At 47.0% G+C, this 24,403-nt stretch overlaps 2 protein-coding genes across 2 annotated transcripts in view; both read right to left on the bottom strand.

The window, feature by feature from the left end:
- Nucleotides 1-18,189, bottom strand: part of LOC145363699 (uncharacterized) — a 375,177-nt gene extending 356,988 nt beyond the window's left edge. The window contains exon 1 of the mRNA XM_080218927.1: nucleotides 18,002-18,189. Coding sequence (XP_080075053.1) covers nucleotides 18,002-18,029 — 28 coding nt within the window. The 5' untranslated portion in view covers nucleotides 18,030-18,189. The remainder of the gene's footprint in view (nucleotides 1-18,001) is intronic.
- On the bottom strand, nucleotides 13,905-23,701 carry LOC145335567 (uncharacterized). The gene is made up of 5 exons (XM_080181374.1): nucleotides 23,669-23,701; nucleotides 22,258-22,374; nucleotides 20,615-21,692; nucleotides 16,898-16,900; nucleotides 13,905-14,473 (listed from the first exon to the last, which is right to left on the bottom strand). The coding sequence occupies exons 3-5, from the start codon at nucleotides 21,541-21,543 to the stop codon at nucleotides 14,044-14,046; spliced, it is 1,362 nt and encodes a 453-aa protein (XP_080037500.1). The 5' UTR covers nucleotides 21,544-21,692; nucleotides 22,258-22,374; nucleotides 23,669-23,701; the 3' UTR covers nucleotides 13,905-14,043.
- Nucleotides 23,702-24,403: the final 702 nt, after the last annotated feature.

Raw genomic sequence — 24,403 nt, 5'->3', positions numbered from 1 at the left:
GTCCCTCTGTCCCTGTCTATCTCTATCTCTCCCTCTCTGTCTCACTCACTCTCATTTCCCTCTCTCTTGGCCTCGCTTCTTTTTTAATACTAATGTCACAAGTAGGCTTACATTAACACTGCGATGAAGTTACTGTGAAAATCTCTGAGTTGCCACACCCCAGCGCCTGTTCAGGTACACTGAGGGAGAATTTAGTACAGCCCAATGCACTTAACCAGCACGTCTTTTGAACTGTGGGAGGAAACTAGAGCGCCTGGAGGAAACTCACACAGATACAGGAAGAACATGCGGACTCCGCACAGACAGTGACCCGAACTGGGAATCACACCCGGGTGGACCCAAACAGCCACTGGAGTGTGGCGATTAGGGAATTTTTCACAGTAACTTCACAGGGTCATAAAGGTTTACAGCATGGAAACAGGCCCTTCGGCCCAACTTGTCCATGCTGCCCCTTTTTTTAACCCCCAAGTTAGTCCCATTTGCCCCATATCCCTCTATACCCATCTTACCCATGTAACCATCTAAACATTTTTAAAAGACAAAATTGTACTCCCCTCTACTACTACCTCTGGCAGCTTGTTCCAGACACTCACCACCCTCTACATGAAATAGTAACCCCTCTGGATCCTTCTGTATCTCTCCCGTCTCACCTTAAACCTATGCCCTCTAGTTTTAGACTCCCCCACAGTTGGGAAAAGATGTTGACTATCTAGCTGATGTATGCCCCTCATTATTTTATAGACTTCTATAAGCTTGATACCGGAGTTGAGGGGATTGAGCTATGAGGAGAGGCTGAATAAACTAGGCTTGTACTCGTTAGAGTTTAGAAGAATGAGGGGAGATCTCATTGAGACGTATAAGATGATGAATGGGATGGATAGGATAGAGGTGGAGAGACTCTTCCCGCTCAAAAAAGACAGTAGGACTAGGGGGCACAGCCTCAAGATAAGGGGGAGGCGGTTTAGAACGGAGTTGAGGAGGAACTTCTTCACTCAAAGGGTGGTGAATCTCTGGAATTCTCTGCCCGTTGAAGTGGTGGAGGCTGCCTCGCTAAATATTTTTAAGAAGCGGGTTGATGGGTTCTTGATAAGAGAGGGGATTAAGGGTTATGGGGAGAGGGCGGGAAAGTGGAACTGAGCCACGACAGATCAGCCATGATCTTATTGAATGGCAGGGCAGGCTCGAAGGGCTAGATGGCCTACTCCTGCTCCTATTTCTTATGTTCTTATTATGTTCTTATCCCTCAGCCTCCTCTGCTCCAGAGAAAAAATGTCCCAGTCGGTCCAGCCTCTCCTTATAATTCAGTGTTAATGTACTGTTAATATAAGCAGTGTTGCAGTGTTAATGTAAGCTGACTTGCGATACTAATAAGTACTTTTACTTTTACAGATTCACAGTGGGATCTACATTACACACACACACACACACACACACACACACACACACACACACACACACACACACACACACACACACGTGAATGTCTCACTGTGAATTCCCTGAATCTGCAGTTCCTAACTCAGCTCATTCCCAGAATATTTCTCACAGTGAGGTGAGGAACTGCATCCCACTGATCCTGGCTCAGGAAGTGGGGGGGAGAGGAAGGGGGAGGGGGAAACAGTCCAGAGATTCCTCTGAGTCAGCCTGAGCCAAGACTCTGCACCTGGGCCAAGAATTCAACATCCAGCTGCTACCAGCCAGCCTGTCGTCAGTTTATTGGCCTGTAACTCCCCACACATCCTACCCCCAAGCTGGCCTCGTCGATTCCAACGCCAAGTAGGGGAGTGATGGATGGCCACCTAGAATCATAGAATCTCTACAGTAATGAAGGAGGCCATTCAGTCCATTGAGTCTGTACCGAATACAGTCCCACCCAGGCACTATCCCCATAACCTCAAACATTTACCCTGCTAATCCCCAGACACTAAGGGGCAAATTAGCATGGCCAATCTACGTAACCTGCACATCTTTGGACACTAATGGGCAGCTTAGTATGGCCAATTCCCCCCAACTGGCACATCTGGACACTAAGGGAAAAGTTAGCATAGCCAATCCACCCTGAAGCACCTGGAGGAAACCCATGCAGACATGGGGAGAATGTGCAGACAGTGACCCAAACTGGGAATTGAACCCAGGTCCCTGGCGCAGCTAACCACTGCACCACCAGGCTGCCTTAGTTGAAGGATCAACAAGCAGGGGGTGTGACACAGATTTATATAGAACATAGAACACTACAGCACAAACAGGCCCTTCGGCCCACAAGTTGCGCCGATCATATCCCTACCTACCAGGCCTATCTATAACCCTCAATCCCATTAAATCCCATGTACTCATCCAGAAGTCTCTTAAAAGACCCCAACGAGTTTGCCTCTATCACCACCGGAGGCAGCTGATTCCACTCAGTCACCACCCTCTGAGTGAAAAACTTACCCCAACATCTCCTCTGTACTTGTTCCCCAGCACCTTAAACCTGTGTCCTCTCGTAGCGACCATTTCAGCCCTGGGAAATAGCCTCCAAGAATCCACCCTATCTATACCTCTCAACATCTCATAAACCTCTATCAGGTCGGCTCTCAACCTTCATCTCTCCAGGGAGAAAAGACCTAGCTCCCTCAACCTATCCTCATAAGGCATGTCACCCAATCCAGGCAACATCCTCGTAAATCTCTTCTGCACCCTCTCAATAGCTTCCACATCCTTCTTGTAATGAGGCGACCAGAACTGTGCATAGTACTCCAAGTGGGGTCTGACAAGGGTCTTATAAAGTTGCAGCATCACCTCCTGACTCCTAAACTCAATCCCTCGATTAATGAAGGCTAGTACACCATACGCCTTCTTGGCCACATCCTCCACCTGCGAGGCCGATTTAAGAGTCCTATGCACCCGGACTCCAAGGTCCTTCTGCTCCTCAACACTGCTAAGAGTCCTACCCTTGATACTGTACTCCTTCATCCCATTGGACCTGCCAAAATGGACCACTACACACTTATCCGTGTTGAAGTCCACCTGCCACTTCTCCGCCCAGTCTTGCATCCTATCTATGTCTCGCTGCAACTTCTGACATCCCTCCAGACTATCCACAACACCACCAACCTTCATATCGTCGGCGAACTTACTAACCCATCCCTCCACTTCCTCATCCAGGCCATTTATGAAAATTACAGACAGCAAGGGTCCTGGAACAGATCCCTGGGGCACTCCACAGGTGACCGACCTCCATCCACAACCACTCTCTGCCTTCTGCAGGCAAGCCAGTTCTGGATCCACAAGGCAACAGCCCCTTGGATCCCATGCCCTCTCACCTTTTCATGGGGGACCTTATCAAACGCCTTGCTGAAGTCCATGTAAACCACATCCACCGCTCTTCCTTCATCAAAATTGTTTTGTTTACAAAGTTTATATCCCTTACCTAATAACTTAGAGGCAAAACAAAATCAAAAATGTAATGAAAAGCATCTGATACTCCCAAGATCATCGACAAAGCTGCAGTCCAATAGCTGTTCTGGCAAATTTAAGCTCAGGAGTAGGAGACTTGGAGGGGATTTGAGAAGATACTTTTTCACTGGTTAGAGGGTGGGTATCTGTGGCTTTATAAGGCTCTGGTGAGACCACACCTAGAGTATTGGAATAGTTTTGGGCCCCATATCTAAAGAAGGATGTGCTGGCCTTGGAAAGGGGTGAATGGAGGTTCACAAGAATGAAAAGCTTGTAGTACATGGAAAGGTTGAGGACTCTGGATCTGTACTCGTTGGAGTTTAGAAGAATGAGTGGAGGTTTTATTGAAACTTACAGGATAACGAGATAGCATTTGCATAGGTTAAAGAGATGTGTATTGTCTCCAGACAGGAGCCAACACACATCTCTTTAACCACTCACTCTCCGCTCACGTTGTCTGCATCTTTAAGACCTGAATAGCAGGTTAGCTGTAAAGACTTGCATTCTAATCAGTATTCTGTAAACTGTGTGTGTCTTTATATGCCCTTCTCTGATCAGAACCTTCCACACACCTGACGAAGGAACACCGTTTCCGAAAGCTTATGGGATTACTATCAAATAAACTGATTGGACATAAACCTGGTGTTGTGAGACTTCTTACTGTGTTTACCCCAGTCCAACGCCAGCAGCTCCACATCACTTCTGCAGTCTGTCAGCCTCCTGAGAGGCCCCTCCCCCCACTCTGCCCCACATCCATCCACCCCTCCCCTCGTCTTCAGTTAATGAGCTTGTGAGGGCAATGTGAAATGTCTTATAAACGTGTCAAAAAGGAGAACGAGAAAGAGGGGGGAACGAGAGAGAGAAGGGGACCGAGAGAGGGAGAGGGGGGGAACGAGAGAGAGAGGGAGGTGGAGAGGGAACAAGAGATAGAGGGAGAGGGGGAACGAGAGAGAGAGAGCGAGAGAGGGGGAATGTGAGAGAGAAAGGGGGGGAAACGAAAGAGAGAGGGGGGAATCAGAGAGAGGGGGAGGGAGAGAGAGGGAGAGGGAGAGAGGGAGGGAATGAAGGAGAGAGGAAGGGATGGAGAGAGAGAACGAGAGAGAGAAGGAATGACGGGGGGGAAATGAGAGAGAGCGAGAGGGAACGAGAGGGACGGAGAGAGAGGAAGGGCGCGAGAGGGAGAGAGAGAACAAGAGAGTGAGGGAGGGAGGAGGGAATGAGAGAGAGGAAATGAGAGAGCGAGAGAGGGAACACGTGAAAGAGGGAACGAGAGGAAGAGAGAAAATGAGAGACAGGTGGGGAATGAGAGAAGGAATGAGAAAGGGAGAGGGAGGGAGGGAAAGAGAGGGACAGAGAGGGAGGAAGGGAGAGGGAGGGAAGAATGGAGGGGGAGCGATGGTGGAGGAAGTATGGAGGGATGGGGGGAGAAGGGACAGAAAGTGAGCAAGAAGGAGGGAAGAAGAGAAGAAGGAACAAGAGAGAGGGGGAACAAGAGAGTGAGGGGGAACTAGTGAGAGGAGGAATGAGAGAGAGAGTGGGAACAAGAGGGAGAGAGAGAGGGGGAACAAGAGAGAGAGGGAATGAGGGAGAGAAAGGGGGGAACGAGAGAGAGAGCGAGAGGTGGAATGAGAGAGAGAAAGAGGGAGAACGAGAGAGGGGAACAAGAGAGAGAGCGAGAGGTGAATGAGAGAAAGAGGGAGAACGAGAGAGAGGGGAACGAGAGAGAGAGAGGGGAACGAGAGAGAGGGGAACGAGAGAGAGAGGGGAACGAGAGAGAGAGGGGAACAAGAGAGAGAGGGGAACAAGAGAGAGAGGGGAACGAGAGAGAGAGGGGAACGAGAGAGAGAGGGGAACGAGAGGGACAGAGAGGGAGAACAAGAGAAAAAGAGGGAGAGAGGGAGGCAGGGAGTGAGAGGAAGGGAGGGAATGGTAGAAAGAGGGAGGGAGCGAGAGGGAGAAGGAGAGAGGGGGAGGGAGGGAGCGAGAGAGAGGGGGAGGGAGGGAGTGAGGGCGAGAGGGGGAGGGAGCTCCTTATTTAAGGGGCAGGGTCTACATGCCTGTTCCCCAGGAGAAGGTTGGCCTGCTCTCTGCCTGTCACCCTTTCTCTCCCTGTTCTGCCCTCTGCTTGCCCTGGTATGGAGACACTGCAGCGGGCAGAGCTCCAGCTGCCCATTCCCTACGTGCTGGCGCTCCCCCTCTGGCTGGAGGAGGGGGCCGAGGCCCTCCCGCAGCCGGAGGTGACCCTGGACGGGCTGGGCATCCGGCCGGAGCAGGTGAGGGAGAGGCTGGTGCGCCTGGACAGGCAGCACACTCGGCTCAGGACGTCCCGGGGCCGCCTGAAGGAGCGGCTGGTCTGGGCGGCCGAGGTCAGCCTGCGGGTCAGAGAGCCACACACCAGGGGCACCCAGGAGATCCGCTGTACCAGCGAGGGGCAGCCAGACCACAGCTTCTTCCGGACTCAACTGGAGCTGCTTCCCTGGATCAGCAGGACTCAGGGAGACACACTCCTCAGGGCAGGTAAGTAAGGGCTGGAGGGAACCTTCCCAGTCCAGATTCTCCAATCTACCCCCATAACTCAATTCCTTATCCCTGGAACCATCTGTCGGTGCGTGTGTGAGAGAGAGAGAGAGAGAGAAAGAGACTGTCCCTGTCTCTTTCTGTGTCTGTGTGTATGCACATGTGTGTGCATGTGAGATTGTGTGTGTGGTTCTGCAAGTGTCTGTTTCTTCATGTGTGTGTGTGTGTTTGTGTGTCTTTGCCTATGTATCTCTATATGTGTATGTGTCTTTGTACGTATGTCTGTGAGTCACTGCATGCATGTGTCTGCCAGTGTGTATCATGTGTGTGTGTATCTGTTAGTGTGTATGTGTGTCTGCCAGTGTGTGTATGTGTCTGTGTGTGTGTCTGTCAGTGTGTCTACCTGTGTGTGTGCATCTGTGTGTATGTCTGTGTCTCTCTCTGTCTCTGTGAGTGAGTTGTTAACTCTCTCCTGGTGCGTGTGTGTATGCGTGTCTCTCTGACTCTGTGTGTGGTTCTGTAAGTGTGTGTGTGCCTCTATGTATGTCTGTGCGTGTGCATGTGTATATCTTTGTGTGTGTCTGTATGTGCGCATGTGCATGTGTGTTTGTATGTGCATGTGTGTGTGTATCTCTTTGCCTCTGTGTGCGTGTGAGATTTGTTAACTCTCTCCCAGTGTGACTGTGTGTGTGTCACTGTCTCTATCTGTATGTGTGTGTCTCTGTGTATGTCTCCGTCTTGCTGTCTGTGTGTATGAAAGTTGTTAGCTCTCTCCCAGTGACCCAGCTCTGAGCGTGTGTGTGTGTGTGTGTGTCCGTGTGTGTGTGTGTGTGTTAACTCTCTCCCAGTGTGTCTGTGTATCTCTTTCTGTCTCTGTCTGTGATGTTAACTTTCTCCCGGTGACCCTGCTCTGTCTGTGTCTGCATGTGTCTCTGTCTCTCTGACTGTCTCTGTGTGTGTAATGTTAATTCTCCCGGTGACCCCGCCCTGACTGTATCTGTGTGTGACATTAACTCTCTCCCGTTGACCCTGCTCTGTCTGTGTCTGCGTGTGTCTCTGTCTCTCAGACTCTGTCTGCGTGTCTCTGTCTCTCTGACTGTCTGTATGTGTGATGTTAACTCTCTCTCAATGACCCTGCTGTCTCTGTGTGTCTGACAGAACTTAGAACATAGAATCATAGACCCCTACAGTGCAGAAAGAGGCCCTTCGGCCCATCGAGTCTGCACCAAACACAATCCCACCCAGGCCCTACGCCCATATCCCTACATATTTCACCCACTAATCCCTCTAACCTCCACGAAGGGGCAATTTCTTAGCATGGCCAATCAACCTAACCCGCACATCTTTGGACTGTGGGAGGAAACCGGAGTACCTGGAGGAAACCCACGCAGACACAAGGAGAATGTGCAAACTCCACAAGACAGTGACCCAAGCCAGGAATCGAACCCAGGACCCTGGAGCTGTGAAGCAGCAGCAGTGCTAACCACTGTACTACCGTGCCGCCCACGTTGATGTTAACTCTCTCCCGATAACCCTGCTCTGTGTGTGTGTGTGTGTGTGTGTGTGTGTGTGAGATGTTAGTTCTCTCCCGATGACCCTGCTCTGTCTGTGTGTGTGTGTGTGTGTGTGTGTGTGTGTGTGAGAGATGTTAGTTCTCTCCCGATGACCCTGCTCTGTGTGTGTGTGTGTGTGTGTGAGAGATGTTAATTCTCTCCCGGTGACCCCGCTCTGTCTGTGCGTCTGTGTGTGTGTCTCTGTCTCTCTGTGTCTGTGTGTGTGATGTTAACTCTCTCCCGATGACTCTGCTCTGTCTGCTGCTCTTTCAGATGGAGTAGTCGAGGAGGAAGAGGTGAAGCCGGTGGGCCTGGGACTTGTCCTTCACACCGAGAGTGACCCCTACTCCAAGGGGCAGAAACATCAGGAGTAACAGAGTGTGTGAAATCCCCCCTGACATCACCTTCCAGAAGCTTCCTCCTCGGTCCCAACCAAGAGGGAGAAAAAATAAAGGCGACTGTGTTTCGGCTCAACTGGCCGATCAAAAGCTGCGGGAAAACCTTTGTCTCCTCTGGACTCGATATTCCGCATCTCTCCCAGATCATTCCTCCCTCAGCAAATTTCACTTCATCCAGCACTCCATGTCCCAGGAGGAAGCACATCCCTGGAATCCCCTCCAGCCGCATGCAACCTTCCAACATCTCTGCACTCCTCCAGTTCCAGGTTCTCCAGTGTTCCCCTCCTCTCTCTCTGTCTCTCCCCCTCTCTCTGTCTCACTCCATTTCCCCAAGTCGCCCCATCTCTCCCTCTCCATGTGCCTCCCCCTCTCCATCTGCCCCTCTCTCCCTCTCTGTCTCTGTCTTCCTCTGTCTCTCTCTCTCTCTATCTCCCTCCCTCTCTCTGTGTCTCCCTCCCTCTCTCTTTCCCTGTCTCTCTTTATCTCCCTCCCTCCCTCTCTCTCTGTCTCCCCCTCTCTTCCTCTCTCTGTCTCTCTCACCCTCTGTCTGTCTCCCTTGGTGTGTCTTGCACGGCAGGTACAGAAGTTAGCACTTTTGCCTCATAGCACCAGGGACCCGGGTTCAATTCCCAGCTTGGGTCACTGTCTATGCAGAGTTTGCACATTCTCCCCAAGTCTGCTTGGGTTTCCTCTGGGTGCTCCGGTTTTCTACCACAGTCTGAAAGACGTGCTGATTAGGTGCATTGGCCATGCTAAATTCTCCCTCAGTGTACCTGAACAGGAGCTGGACTAGGGGATTTTCACAGTAACTTCATTGCAGTGTTAATGTCAGTCCACTTGTGACACGAATGAATAAATAAACTTTAAACTTCTTTCTCTCTTGCTCTCTCTCTCCCTCAGTTTCTAAAGTTTAAAGTTTATTTATTAGTATACTGCAATGAAGTTACTGTGAAAATCCCGTAGTTGCCACACTCTGGCACCTGTTCGGGTACACTGAGGGAGATTTCAGCATGACCAGCACGTCTTTCTCTCTCTCCCGGTCTCTCTCACTTCCTCTCAGTCTCCCTGCCTCTCTCTCTCTGTCTCCCTCTTCATCTTTCTCTCCCTCACTCTGTCTCCCTCTCTCTCTCTCTGTCTCCCTCTCTCTCTGACTGCTTCCCTTTCTCTCCCTCCCTCCTTCCCTCTCTCTCTCTCCAGCCCATTCATTAAACCTCAAGCCTAGATTGCTGAGATTTGGAATAAAGGTCAAAGGTCCCTGATCATAGGCTGACACCCCTGCCAAGCCCACTCCCGGTGGTCTCTCAAATACTGTCTACAATACTCCAGATGTAGTCTCACCAATACTGTCCACAATACTCCAGATGTGATCTCACCAATACTGTCCACAATACTCCAGATGTGGTCTCACCAATACTGTCCACAATACTCCAGATGTGATCTCACCAATACTGTCCACAATACTCCAGATATGATCTCACCAATACTGTCCACAATACTCCAGATGTGGTCTCACCAATACTGTCCACAATACTCCAGATGTGATCTCATCAATACTATCCACAATACTCCAGATGTGGTCTCACCAATACTGTCCACAATACTCCAGATGTGGTCTCACCAATACTGTCCACAATACTCCAGATATGATCTCACCAATACTGTCCACAATACTCCAGACGTGATCTCACCAATACTGTCCACAATACTCCAGATGTGGTCTCACCAATACTGTCCATAGTACTCCAGATGTGGCCTTGCCAATGCTCTGAAGCATAACTTCCCTACTTTTATAATCAATTCAATGACGAGATTGTTGTTTTCAGGTAGGCTGCTCCACAAATGTACTTGTCTGATTGGTGCTATTTTAAATAAAAGTTGGAAGCCATTCACTTACCTCATTTGTTCTCGCTGCATTTGTTACTAACACTTAGGCTGCTCAAAGGAAGTATTGGTCATACGGGCCCTCGGTAGTCTGATATGCCCTCCTGTGTCGTGAATGTCCCAGGATTTCATAAAGGCCACCTAGCCTCATGAGAATCCCTACAGAACAGGAGACCAATCGGCCCATCGAGTCTGCACTAATCACAATCCCACCCAGGCCCTATCCTTGTAACCCTACACATCTAGTCTGCTCATTCTCCTGATACTAAGGCACAATTTAGCATGGCAAATCCACGTAACCTGCACATCTTTGGACACTAAGGGACAATTTAGTGTGGGCAATCCATCTAACGCGTGCATCTTTGGACACTAAGGGGCAAGTTAGCACAGCCAATCCGCCTAACCTGCACATCTTTGGACACTAAGGGTTAATTTAGCATGGCCAATCCACCTAACCTACACATCTTTGGACACTAAGGGACAATTTAGCATGGCCAATTCACCTAACCTGCACATCTTTGGACACTAAGGGACATTTTAGCATGGCCAATCCGTCCTAACCTGCACATCTTGGACACTAAGGGTTAATATAGCATGGCCAATCCACCTAACCTACACATCTTTGGACACTAAGGGACAATTTAGCATGGCCAATTCACCTAACCTGCACATCTTTGGACACTAAGGGACATTTTAGCATGGCCAATCCACCTAACCTGCATATCTTGGACACTAAGGGACAATTTAGCATGGCCAATCCACCTAACCTGCACATCTTGGGACACTAAGGGGTAATTTAGCATGGCCAAACCTGCACATTTTTGATTTTGATTTTATTTTATTTATTACTGTCATATGTATTAACATACAGTGGAAAGTATTGTTGCTTGGATGCTATGCAGACACAGCATAACATTCATAAAGAAGGAAACGAGTGAGTGCAGAATATAGTGTACAGCTATAGGTAGGGTGTAGAGAAAGGTCAACTTAATGCAAGGTAAATCCATTCAAAATTCTGGCAGTGTTCTTGGATCAGTTGGTACGTGACCTAAGACTTTTGTATTTTTTCCCAAAGGAAGAAGGTGGAAGAGAGAATGTCTGGGGTGTGTGTGTTCCTTAGTTATGCTGGCCACTTTGCGAAGGCAGTGGCAAGTTTATACAGAATTGATGAATGGGAGGCTGGTTTGTGTGATGGATTGGGCTACATTCACAACCTTTTGTAGTTCGTGGCGGTCTTGGGCAGAGCAGGAGCCATACCAAGCCGTGATACAATCAGACAGAATGCTTTCTATAGTGCATCTGTAGAAGTTGGTGACAGTCGTAGCTGACATGCCAAATTTCCTTAGTCTTCTGAGAAATCAGAGGCATTGGTGGGCTTTCTTAACTATAGTGTTGGCATGGGGGATCCAGGACAGGTTTTTGGTGGACACCTAAAAGTCTGAAGCTTTTGACCATTTCTACTTTGTCCCTGTTGATATAGACATGTTCTCCTCTACGCTTCCTGAAGTCGATGACAGCCTCCTTTGTTTTGTTGACATTGGGGGAGAGATTATTGTCACCGCACCAGGTCACCAGATTCCCTATCTCATTCCTGTACTCTGTATCGTCATTGTTTGAGATCAGACCCACTACAGGGGTGTCATCAGCCAATTTGAAAATTTACTTGGAGGGGAATTTGGCCGCACAGTCATGGGTGTATAAGGAATGTAGTAGGGGGCTAAGAAGACAGTCTTTTGGGGCAATGGTGTGGAGGAGATGTTGTTGCCTGTCCTTATTGATTGTGGTCTGTGAGTTAGGGAGTTCAGGATCTGGTCACAGAGGCAGGTGCCAAGGCCCAGACCACAGAGTTTGGAGATGAGTTTCATGGGAATAACAGTGTTGAAGGCTGAGCTGTAGTCAATAAATAGGAGTCTGAGTCCTTGTTATCTAGGTGTTCCAGGGTTGACTGCAAGCCCAGGGAAATGGCGTCTGCTCTGGACCTGATGAGGCGGTAGGCAAATGATAGTGGATCCAGGTAGTCCAGGAGGCTAGAATTGATTCATGCCATGATAAACTTTTCAAAACACTTCATAATGATGGATGTCAGAGCCACCAGCCGATAGTCATTAAGGCACACTGCTTGGTTTTTCTTAGGTACTGGGATGATGGTCATCTTCTTGAAGCAGGTAGGGACCTCAGATTGTTGTAAAGAGAGGTTGAAGATATCTGTGAATACCCCCACCAGCTGATCCACGCAGGACCTGAGTGCACATCCGGGTACCTCATCAGGCCAGTTGTTTTCCCTGGGTTGACCTTCAAGAAAGCTGCTCTGACATCTGCAATGGTGATCCCAGATACACCCAGAGCTTCCAGAGTGGAGGGCTTGTTCTCGCTGACATCTTGCTCAAAACAGGTGTGACTAGCCCGGGATTCTAGCTTGGCCCAGTACTGTTCTTGGCATCTTTGATGGATCTCCTTAGATTGTATCTGGCTTTCTTGTATAGGTCAGTGTCACCTGACTTGAACGCCTCAGACCTGGACTTCAGCGAGCAGTGGATATTCCTGTTCATCCATGGTTTCCAGCTGGGGAACACAAGGATTTGCTTCTTTGGCACAGAGTCTTCTGCACACTTACTAATGAAGACAGTTACTGTAATGGTGTACTCGTTCAGGCTGGTTGCAAGGTTTTTAAATACTGACCAGTCCACTGACTCCAAGCAGCCCCGTATGAGATCATCTGATTCCTAGACCAACACTGCATGACTTTCTTTGATGGATTCTCCCGCTTCAATTTTTGCTTGTAAGCCGGGGGCAGGAGTACAGCTTTGTGGTCTGATTTGCCAAAGTGTGGGCGATAGAGCGGTAGGCATGTCTGATAGTTGTGTAGCAGTGGTCTAGGGTGTTTGGGCCTCTGGTGGAACAAAAGACGTGTTGGTGGTAACTTGGGAGTTGAGACTGGCCTGATTGAAGTCCCCAGCCATGATGAACAAGGCCTCAGGGTGTTTCATCTCAAGGCTATTTGTATATTTCATCCAGCATGATCTTCACGTCTGCATGTGGTGGGATGTAAACTGCCATCAGAATAACTGAGGTGAACACCCACGGAAGAGAGTAATGTGCTCCTCAAGGGTTTCATCCGTTTTTAGACTAGGTCTATCATATGCTTTCTTCTTCCTTTTGACTGAGCTTACAATTTTCTTTGTCATCCATGGTTCCCGAATCCTGCCATTTCTATCCTTCATTTTGTGAGAACGTGCCTGTCCTGCACTTCAATCAACTGGTCTTTAAAAGCCTTTCACATGCCAGACATGGATTTGCCTTCAAATAGCTATTCCCAATCCACGTTCCCCAGTTCCCATCTAATTTGGATGTAACTGGCTCTCGCTTAATTAAGCACCTTCATCTGAGGGCCACTCTTGTCCTCATCAATGACTATCTGAAATCTTATGGAATTATGGTTGCTAAGCCCAAAATGCTCCCCCACTGAAACATTGTTCACCTGGCCCAGCTCATTCCCCAATACCAAATCTAGTGTGGCCCCCTTCCTAGTTCGATTGTCAACATACTGTAACAAAAAGCCCTCCAGGATACATCTAACAAATTGTTCTCCATCCGAGCCCTTGATTTTAAGGGAATTTGTATAGGTACTTAATAAGAAAAAAGTTAACAAAGTGAGCATTGCTCCCATAAAAAGTGCATCCGGAGAATTGATTGTGGAAAGTTGGGCTACGGTGGATGAACTAAACAGACATTTTGCACCTGTCTTTGCTATAGAGGGCACAAGTAACCTCCCAGAGATAGTTGTAAATCAGGAAATGGAAGAGATGGCAGAAATCAGGAAAATTACGAACAGTGGTATTGAACACATTGTTGGGTGTGTGCGCTGACAGATTCTCTGATCCGAATGGATTTCCCCCTCAGGTGTTGAAAGAGACTTCTGAGATTGTTGATGCAGTGGTTTTAATTTTACAAAATTCTATCGATTCAGGGAAAAATGGCAAATGTTTTATTATTCAAAAAGGGGGAAATGGAAAGTTCAGGCCAGTTCGCCGAACATTTGTCACAGAGAAAATGTTAAAAGCCAATCTCTTCCTCAAAAGGCAGTGGAAGTACAGTCTTTGAATATTTTTAACACAAAGCTAGATAGATTCCTGTTTAACAAGCTGGTGAAAGGTTATGGGAGGTAGGCAGAAATGTAGAGTTGAAGTTACAATCAGATCAGCCATGAGCTTACTGAATGATGGAACAGGCTCGAGGGGCCGAATGACCTACTCCTGCTCCTAATTTTTATGTTGGTATGCTCGCTGGTGTTTCAGCAGGTGGGATGACTGAGTGAATCTCTTCCCACACTCGAAGCAGATGAATGGCCTCTCCCCGGTGTGAGTGCGCTGGTGTACAGTAAGATGAGATGATTGTCTGAACCCAGTCCCACATTGAGAGCACCTGAATGGTCTCTCATCAGTGTGAACACGTTGATGGTACATTAGTTCCTGACAATTTTTATAACACTTCTCGCAGTCCAGACATTTAAAAGGTCTGTCCTCACTGTGAATACTTTGGTGTGTCATCAGGTTTGATGAATTAATGAATCCCTTCCCACACACACAGCAGGTGAATGGCCTCTGTCCTGTGTGACCACGCTGATGAATTTCCAGCTGTGACGGGTAATCGAATCCCTTCCCACATTCCCCACATTTCCATGGCTTCTCCCTGTTGTGACTGCATTTGTGTCGTGACAGGCCAGATGATTGACTGAAGTCTCGCGCACACACAGAACATGTGTACGGTTTCTGTCCACTGTGAATGGTGCTTTTTCCTTCCATGTTCAAAATCCAATGATATTCCGGTTACGATAAATTAGGTGATCCATTAGATCCTGACGTGATGTTTGGTTTGAGCTTCCTGATTGCAAATTCACTTCTTCTGAAACAGAAAAACTGAGAGTGAAGCCACAAAAACAGGTTGTGAAATTGAGCTGAATGAATCTTGTAATTTGTGGGGCCGGCACTAAGAATGAGTGACCATGAAAACTGCTGGATTGTCATAAATGTAACAACTGGTTCATTATATCCTTCGGGAAAGGGAACTTGCTACCCAGTCTGAGCCGATACACGATCCAGTATCTATGGAAGGGAATAAGAAGGAGAGAGGGGGAGTAGAAGAAGCAGAGGATGAAGAAGAGGGATTTTTCTGTTTTTGCAGCTTAATCAGAACTCTGGCAGCATCATGTAAATGCTCAACCTCCACCATTTACAATGACCAGGGTATTAGATGTATGTGAAGACTGTGACCTCTGAGTTTCTCTCCAACTCACACATCGTTCTGACTTGTCTGACATCCAATACCGGAACATCAGGAATTTTCTCTTATTGAAATATTGAGAAAGTTGAAGCCACTCTTTCCAGTTCCCACTCCAAACTTCATTCCCTAGCTACTGACACCATCACTCTCACTGCCAACTGTCTGAGGCCAACTCTGTGGATGGCACGGTGGCACAGTGATTAACGCTGCTGCCTCACAGTGTCAGGGATCTGGGTTCAATTCTTGGCTTGGATGACTGTCTGTGTGAAATTTGCACATTCTCCTTGTGTTTGTGTGGGTTTCCTCCGGTGCCTGTTTCCTCCCACAGTCTGAAAGACCTGCTGGTTAGGTGCATTGACTATGCAAAATTCTCCCTCAGTGTAAACCGAACAGGCGCCGGAATGTGGTGACTGGGGGATTTTTACATTAACTTCATTGCAGTGTTAATGTAAGCCTACTTATGACACTAATAAATAACCAGGTTGATCATAACTATGGTGTTATATAACCATGGCTGAGGGGCTGACACAGTTGTTGTGCTGCATCAGTGAGAAATTGGAAGTGAAAGAGTGAAGCAGTTTGATGGGCAAGTTCACGTTCTGTCACTGGGAGGAATTTCAAACTTATTGGTCTCAACAAGAATGGCATCTGTGCATGCGTCCTACTGTATTAGCATAGATTAAAGAGATATGTATTATCTCGAGACGATACACATCTCTTTAACCTATGCTAATGCTACCTCCACTCACATTGTTTGCATCTTTAAGACTTGAATAGCAGGTTAGCTGCAAAGACTTGCATTCTAATCAGTATTCTGTAAACTGTGTGTGTCTCTATATGCCCTTCTCTGATCAGAACCTTCCACACACCCGATGAAGGAACACCGTTTCCGAAAGCTTGTGGGAATACTACCAAATAAACTGGTTGGACTTAAACCTAGTGTTGAGACTTCTTACTGTGTTTACCCCAGTCCAATGCCGGCATCTCTACATCAGAACTGAATCCAGACAGAGGAGAGGAAGGCAGAAAACTGGGAGTGGAGGAAAGAAACAGTGAGATGGGTTTAGATTTCAGCTCAGGGAGGAAGTAGAGTGTGTGAGGTGGGGATTTACAGATTTGGGGGTACAAAGAGGAAAAAATGTTCCAGATAAACTCGAATTGTTTGTTCAGGATTTCTATCCTGGACTGACAGTGATGGATTTTTGAAACTGCTTTTACAGTGGTTGACAAGATGAGGATTTGCACACAGGAAACTCAAACCAAGACAAATATCACTTTGCGATTTCTATTGCGCATTGACAGCAATGGGTTTTGTTAACAGAGATTGAAGGGGTTGGACAATTTCCCTTTAAAAAATAAGGGATTAAACAGTGACCTAATAGTCTTTTTAAATTATCAGATTTTTGGACAAGGGAGATGTGGAGAAAATACTTCCATTTAAGAGAGTCCAAAACTAGTGACCACCAATAAGCAAAGAGTGATAAATACACGAGTTACTAATCAATCCAAGATGAAGATGAGGACAAATTTCTTTACTCACAGGTTGAGAATGTGGAACGCATTAATTCAGGAAGTAGTTGAGGAAATTGTTGAGCTGTTGTCAGAAGGAAAATATATAAGACCATAAAATGTAGGAGCACAACTGGGCCATTTGGCCTATTGTGTTTACTCCACTATTCAATCATGGCTGATAAGTTTATCACCCCCCCATTCTCCTGCCCTTTCTCTGTAACCTTTGATGCCTTTACCAATCAAGAACCTTTCTATTTTAAATGTACTCAATGACCTAGTCTCCACAGCCTTCTACAGCACTGAATCCCATAGATTCACCACCCTCTGGCTGGAGAAATTCATGACAAACGCATCAGAGAAAAAGAAATAGAAAGGTCAGCTGAAAGACTGAGATGTGGTCGATAGAATTTATAGCAGTGCTACAACGTAGAAAGAGGCCATTTGGCCCATTGAATCTGCACCACTCACAATCCCACCCAGAAGCTACACTCATAACCCCACTTATTTACCCTGGTCGTCCCCCTGACAGTAAGGGGCAATTTGGCATGAATAATCAACCTAACCTGCACATATTTGGACTGTTACAGGAAACCAGAGCACCCAAAGGAAATCCACACAGACACGGGAACAATGCGCAAACTCCACACAGACAGACACCTAAGGCTGGAATCAAACCCAGGTCCCTGGCATGTGAGGCAGCAGTGCTAACCATCGAGCCGCCCGTGATGGGCTAAGAGGAGATGTGTCGAGGTTAAACAACAGCAGGTTAGCTGGACCAAATGGCCTGTTTGTGTCTGAAGTTTGAAGTAATTCAATTTAAACTCTTTTCACAGAATATTTGCAGATTGGAAATTCAAACCAAAAATCACATCAAGATTGGTCAAAGTCACTTGATTCATCAGGAGCTAAATATCATCAGCCTATGGGTGTGGAAAGATAAATGTTGTCTGTTTCGTCTTTGGGAAATGATTCAAATATCAGTGTGACTGGAAAAGCACCGGGACACACACATCTCAGCGACTTTCCACAGTTTTCTGGAACAGAGCTTTAACCAGTCATAAAGCATGAAAAGAAATTGCACATTTACATCAGGACACACCGTACTCATGTTGTGTGTGTGTCGATCAGGCTTCAACTGATTACCAAATGAAAAAGGAACAGCAACAGACCATTCGGCCCCATGAGTCTGCTCTGCCATTTAATAACATCATGGCTGATCTGATAGTGACTTCAAATCTCACTCCACCTACACCCAATAACCTGCCGTTAACGATGGAGAAACCATGGAAATGTGGAGACTATGGGAAGGGATTTAATTACCCGTCTGAATTGGAAACTCATCGACGTATTCACCCTGGGGAGAGACCATTCACCTGCTCTGTGTGTGGGAAGAGACTCACTCAGTCATCCAGCCTGCACACATACCAGCATGTCCATACTGGTGAGAGGCCATTCACCTGTCTTCAATGTGGGAAGGGATTTAATGCCTTATCAAACCTCCGGACTCACCACCAGGTTCACTCTGATCAGAGACCATTTAAATGTTCTGATTGTGAGAACAGCTTTAAAAGCAGAAAGGATTTATTGATTCACCAACGCACTCACACTGGGGAGAGGCCTGTGTGTGGGAAGGGATTCACTTGTTCATCGCAGCTCCTGAAACACCGATTTGTTCACACTGATCAGAGACCTTTCAATTGTTCTGAATGTGATAAAACATTTAAAAGCAAAAACGGTCTTCTGAAACACTAGCACACTCACACGGGGGAGAGGCCATTCACCTGCTCTCTCTGTGGGAAGGGATTCACTCGATTAGCCCACCTTCTGAGACACCATCGAGTTCACACTGGGGAGAGGCTGTTCACCTGCCCTGTGTGTTGTCAGGAATTCATTGATACATCCGACCTTCTGATACACCGGCGAGTTCACACTGGAGAGAGACCTCACACTTGCCTCCTGTGCGGCAAGAGATTCACTCAGTCATCCCACCTGACTACACACCAACTTGTTCACACTGATCAGAGACCTTTTGAATGTTCTGATTGTGAGAAGAGATTTAAAAGTAAACAGAATCTGCTGAAACACCAGTGAGTTCACACTGGGGAAAGGCCGTTCAACTGTTCCATGTGTGGGAAGGGATTCGCTCAGCCAAACAACCTGCTGAAACACCAGCAAGTTCACAGGCGACAGCAGGGGTTGGACTCTGCTGTTATTGATGCTGTTAATCACATCCAGGACTGAATGATGCCGAGATGTCTGTTTCCAGTGACGTTCCACAGTTTTCTGATGTGTCAATAATTTGGGTTTAACTGTATAGAAAATGATTAAGTTTGTATGTGATAATAAAAGTAGCCGACAGTTGAAGATAAAGTTAGCAGGGCTCTGGGGAAAGGGGAGTGGGGCTGATAGGCAGCTCTTTCAAATTTGTCACCACAGCTCCATAAGGCAGCTGTACATTGACTGTAAAGACTGATGTCCAAATTCCCGAGAAGTTGTGACGAACCAGAATAAAACATTGGTTCGGCCTCAACTGGAGCATTGTGGCCAACTCCGGATAGATCGCTATAGGAAGATGAAGGCATTGTAGAGGATGCAGAAAAAATTCATGAGATTGGATCCAGGGATGAGAAACTTCAGTTATGAGGGTAGAGGATGAGGCCAGGGAGTGACTAAGGGAAAGACCAGGAGTGACCAAGGGAGCGGTTCGGGAGCAACGAGGGAGAGGCTGGGGAATGGGACTGGCTGTGTCACTCTCTCAGAAAGCTGGTGTGGGTGTGAACAGATGGGCTGAACAAACCTCTTCATTTGCTGTCATCGTTCTATAACTCTGAAGGCTCTGAGGAAAAGGGACAAACTGGCAGCTCCTTCAGATTGATCCTGGCCTTACAATGCAGCTGTACATTGACAGGACACAGTCACAGTGGTCATGCTGAGTATATCCCTCATCAAGGGGACCACTGTGGAATTCTGCAGCCTCTCTATTTAAATAAAATGCTGATTTTCTATTCTTCCCAACAATGTGGACAATCTTTTCCCCCATGTTGTATTTTACCATTCCCACATTCCCATTTACTTACCCTATAGTATGATGTATTTTCAGGCTGTATAACTGGTTAAAACTCTTTCCACACTCAGTTCACTGGAACACTCTCACTCGGGTGTGTGTGTGTCTCGGTGCTTTTCCAGTCACAATTATATCTGAAATCTTTTCCTGGGGACAGAATAGATGTAACATTGTTCCTTCCACATTCAAAGACCAGTGATGTTCAGGGCTGTTACGGGATTTCTTTCAGAGATTAAGTATTGCCAAAACTTTAGCTAATACAAAGACTTATGACACAGCATCCTGGTGAAAGGCATTTTTATTGACCAATGTGAGACAAAACACCTGGAAAACATGTACAAGGAAGGCCCAAGATGGCACAGGTCGATAATATCAGAATGTGGACTGGCCTCTCGATGGGACAGGCAATGAGAGCAGCTGAGAAATCAGTGAAGAAAGACTGCTCAGAGTGCAGCTAACCTCTGAACGAGGAGGGATAAAGGACAAGGGACCTGTAGTGGTAGGAAAAAAACTATTTACTATCCAGAATAAAATTAATGTACAATATAGAAACTAGGAGCAGGCCATTGGAGTCTGCTCCGCCATTCAATATGATCATGGCTGATCCTCTATCTCAATGCCATATTCTTCCCATACTGCTTGAAGCCATTAAAATCTAAAAAAAACTATCTCTTCCTTGAACATATTCAGTGACTTGGATTCCACAGCCTTCGGTGGTAGAGAATTCCATAAGTTCACTACCCTTTGAGTTAATAATTTTTTCCTCATCTCAGTCTCATCTGACATCTGCTTTTGTGGATCATTTCAGTGGGAATGTGCCCTCGCTCAAAGGGAATCAGCCACTGGAATTAAAATTGAGAGGCCAGCCAGTCCAACAGCAAGAAATCCTCTGCCCTCCCACTTCACCAACTGTCAGAATGAAAATGCTTCAGTCCTGGATATGATTAACAGCCAAATCTAACCACGGTCATCACTTGTGAACTCGCTGATGTCTCAGCAGATGGGATGACTGAATGAATCCCTTCCCACAGTCAGAGCAGGTAAATGGTCTCTCCCCAGTGTGAACTCGCTGGTGTGTCAGCAGGTTGGATGACCGATTGAATCTCTTTCCACACACGGAGCAGGTAAATGGTTTCTCCCCGGTGTGAACTCGCTGGTGTGTCAGCAGGGTAGATAAATCACTGAATCCCTTCTCACACTCTGAGCAGGTAAAAGGCCTTTCCCTCTCCCCGCTGTGAATTTGCTGGTGTCTCAGCAGGTTGGCTAACTGAGAGAATCCCTTCCCACAATTAGAGCAGGAGAATGGCCTCTCCCCCGTGTGAACTCGCTGGTGTGTCAGCAGGGTGGAGGAATCTCCGAATCCTTTCCCACACACAGAGCAGATGAATGGCCTCTCCCCAGTGTGAACTCGCTGATGTGCCAGCAGATCAGATGAATCTCTGAATCCTTTCCCACACTCTGAGCAGGTGAATGGTCTCTCCCCAGTGTGAACGCGGTGATGTCTCTGCAGACTGGATAACCGAGTGAATCCCTTCTCACACTCAGAACAAGTGAACAGCCTCTCCTCGGTGTGAACTTGCTGGTGTGCCAGCAGGGTGGATGAATCTCTGCATCTTTTCCCACACACTGAGCAGATGAATGGTCTCTCCCCAGAGTGAACTCGACGGTGTCTCATTAGATTGGATGAAATACTAAATTTCTTCCCACAATCAGAGCAGTTGAATGGCTTCTCCCCAGTGTGAACTCGCTGGTGTGTAAGCAGGTCGGATGAATTAGTAAATCTCTTCCCACACTGATAGCAGGTGAATGGCCTCTCCCCAGTGTGACTGCGTCGATGTGTTTCCAGCTCAGATGGGGATCTGAATCCCTTTCCACAATCCCCACATTTCCACGGTTTTCCCATGGTGTGAGTGTCTGAGTCTCAGTGCTTTTCCTGTCACACTGATGGTAAAATGGGCGATGATTTTCCCCGTCTTAACGAGTGACTCTGTCAGAGCTTGATGTGAAATTTTGTTTGAGATTTCTCATGGCAAATCCTCCCCTTCTAATACCCTGTAAAAGGAGTTTACAAATGTCACCACTGTCAATACAGCTCAGAAACTGAGAACAGACAATTCTAGTTGCTGTGAAACACTTTTTCCTCACTGACTTAGAGTGAATAATGAATTTGAAACATCTTTGCAAGCCAGCAAAACAATCAAAATGTTCACAAAGGAGTGGAATTTATCTCCAGATGCATGGAAATCAGAAATAGTGAAATTATGTTCAATTCGGACAGAATTTTAAGAATCTGTGGAACCCCTACAGTGCAGAGACTATTCAGCCCATCAAGTCTGCATCAATGATTCGATGAATGAACATGATTCAATCCTGAATGTGATTTCACAGCAGCAAAACAGCAGAATCCAACCCCTGTAACCACTTGTGAACTCACTGGTGTCTCAGCAGCTGGATGACCGACTGAATTCCTTCTCACACACAATGCAAATGAACAGCATCTCCCCAGTGTGAACTCACTGGTGAATCACACCAACCCCGGAGCCATTAAACCTGTTTCAGACAACGGAACAAAGCACTAAAAACTCTAAATGAGAGATGAATGCACAATAATACTCACCTCTGGAACAATTTGACTGTTTTCAAATTTAAAACCTCCTGCTGGACCCTGCAGCTGGAAAGATGTCAGAAGCACTGGAGTCAGAGAACAATTGGAGTCTTCAAATCTTCTAATTCCCTGTGAAAGGAGATTACAAGAGTTATGTGTCAAAGTGGTTAGAGATTAAGAGATAAACATTTTTCTTGGTTTGAGATTGCTGTGTATAAATCTTCCTCTTCTAATCATCAAAGGAGTTTCCAAAATCCATTAGTTAGTCTAGAATATAAATTCATAACATCCTTTCCCCCTGTTTCCAAGCATAGGATTACTTTAGATTGAAATGCTGACATTGGTTGCAGTTCAGACAAGATCCACTAAGATAATTTCTGGCATAAAGGAGTTTGTTTATTAAGGAAAGGTTGATAAGGTGCGTCTATACTCATTGGATTTTAGACAAATGAGAGGAGATCTAACTGAAGCATATATGATTCTGAGGGTGCTTGACAGGGTAAGTGCTGAAAGGATGTTTCCCTTCAACAGGGAATCAAAAATTGCAGGGGCAGTTTAAAAAAAGGGACAGAAATGAGGAGCAATTGCATCTGTCAGAGGGCCAGTAGCCCGTGGAATTCTCTGCTCCAGTGGGCAGTGGAGACTGGTTATTGAGTATATTTAAGGCTGTGTTCTCGCCATTTCATCGACAAGGGAGTTCAGGGTTAAGGAGGCTGGAAGAAAATGAGTTATGACAATGACCAGATGAGCTCTGACAAAGGATCATCCAGATTTGAAACTTTAGCTCGAGTCTCTCTCCAGAGATGCTGTCACACCTGAGATTTTCCAGCATTTTCTTGATCAGATGAGCCATGAGTTTATTGATTCGCAGAGCAACCTTGACGGATTGAATGGCCTCTTCCTGCTCCTAATTCTGATAATGTTTTTCTTCTGTTACTCGAATGGCCGCACATTCCCCCTGCAGCACCTTCCCCCTGGGGAAAGGCAGCATCCATTAACCCGCCCTGTCAGTCAATGACTCAAACATTCCCCCTGCAGCACCTTCCCCCTGGGGAAAGGGAGCATCCATTAACCCGCCCTGTCAGTCAATGACTCAAACATTCCCCCTGCAGCACCTTCCCCCTGGGGAAAGGCAGCATCCATTAACCCACCCTGTCAGTCAATGACTCAAACATTCTCTCTCCTGGTCACCCAAATACTGAAGCTCCGCCCACTGACCGCGCATGCGCTCTGCTCCGCGCTGACCAAAGATGGCGGCCGCGGCACTGGGCCGGATCCCGGATAAAATCCCCGGAGCTGCAAACCCGGGACCCGCAGGCTCTTATTCAGACCTTGCGGCCTACAGCGGGTGTTCATGAAGCCTCCGCTCCCTCCCCACCCCGGCTCCCGGCTCCATTCCTCCCTCCACCCCACCGACTCTCACCCGCTGAAAGAAGCATCTCCCCCCACTCGCAGGGCTCCGAGCAAAGTGACACTGCGCATGTCCCGATACAGCACTGCGCTTGCGCACTGGTGTCCTGTGGAGTGAATAGGGCACTTTCACACCCGCAAGGAATGATGGTTAACAGCAGTGCCATTGTAACCTTAAACAGTGAATATAAAATAACATTGTTAGCTATTGAGATAAATTAATTTAAAAAAACGCAAATTATTGCGAATTGATGATCTGATATTTAAATTTCTTAAAGTTCTCCTGTGGGACTACACAATTATTTGGAAGCTTTTTACTGTCTCCTCTCCCCTTCCCTGATGGTGCTGACTCTGGCTGATTTCAGTCGCACAGTCACTGCTTCCTCTCGCGAACTGTCTCTTCCTGATTCTGAATATTCACTGTTTTGCAGAATGATACAGCACAGATGGAAACCATTGAGCTCAGTAGGCCTGTGCTGGCCTTTGGACGATCTATCCAATAAATTCCATTGCCCTGTTGGCAAAGTCAGAACAATATATATATGCTCTCTTGAACTGAGAGCTTATTGGAAAAGATATTCCAGGTTGATACACCTCAGGCATATTCACCTGTGTGGAAAGCTTTATTGTCCCATTTAATAAGCAGATATTAAGTGCTCACTGACTTGTGCCAGTCGCTGTCCGTGATGAATGCCTGTTGCGTGTTACCTTGTAAGTTTCACAGAAGCCACAGTGATGAGTTTGGTGG

Source organism: Carcharhinus amblyrhynchos, unplaced genomic scaffold (genome assembly GCF_965287045.1).
Source record: "Carcharhinus amblyrhynchos unplaced genomic scaffold, sCarAmb.v2.hapA scaffold_39, whole genome shotgun sequence".
Lineage (NCBI taxonomy): Eukaryota > Metazoa > Chordata > Chondrichthyes > Carcharhiniformes > Carcharhinidae > Carcharhinus > Carcharhinus amblyrhynchos.
The sequence above is the reverse complement of the archived record's forward strand: the minus strand, read 5'-3'. Positions and strand labels throughout refer to the sequence as shown.

Bases quoted from the DNA above. Each gene is read 5' to 3' on its own strand.
- LOC145335567 (XM_080181374.1), bottom strand. From the start codon at position 21,543: ATGGGAAAACCGTGGAAATGTGGGGATTGTGGAAAGGGATTCAGATCC.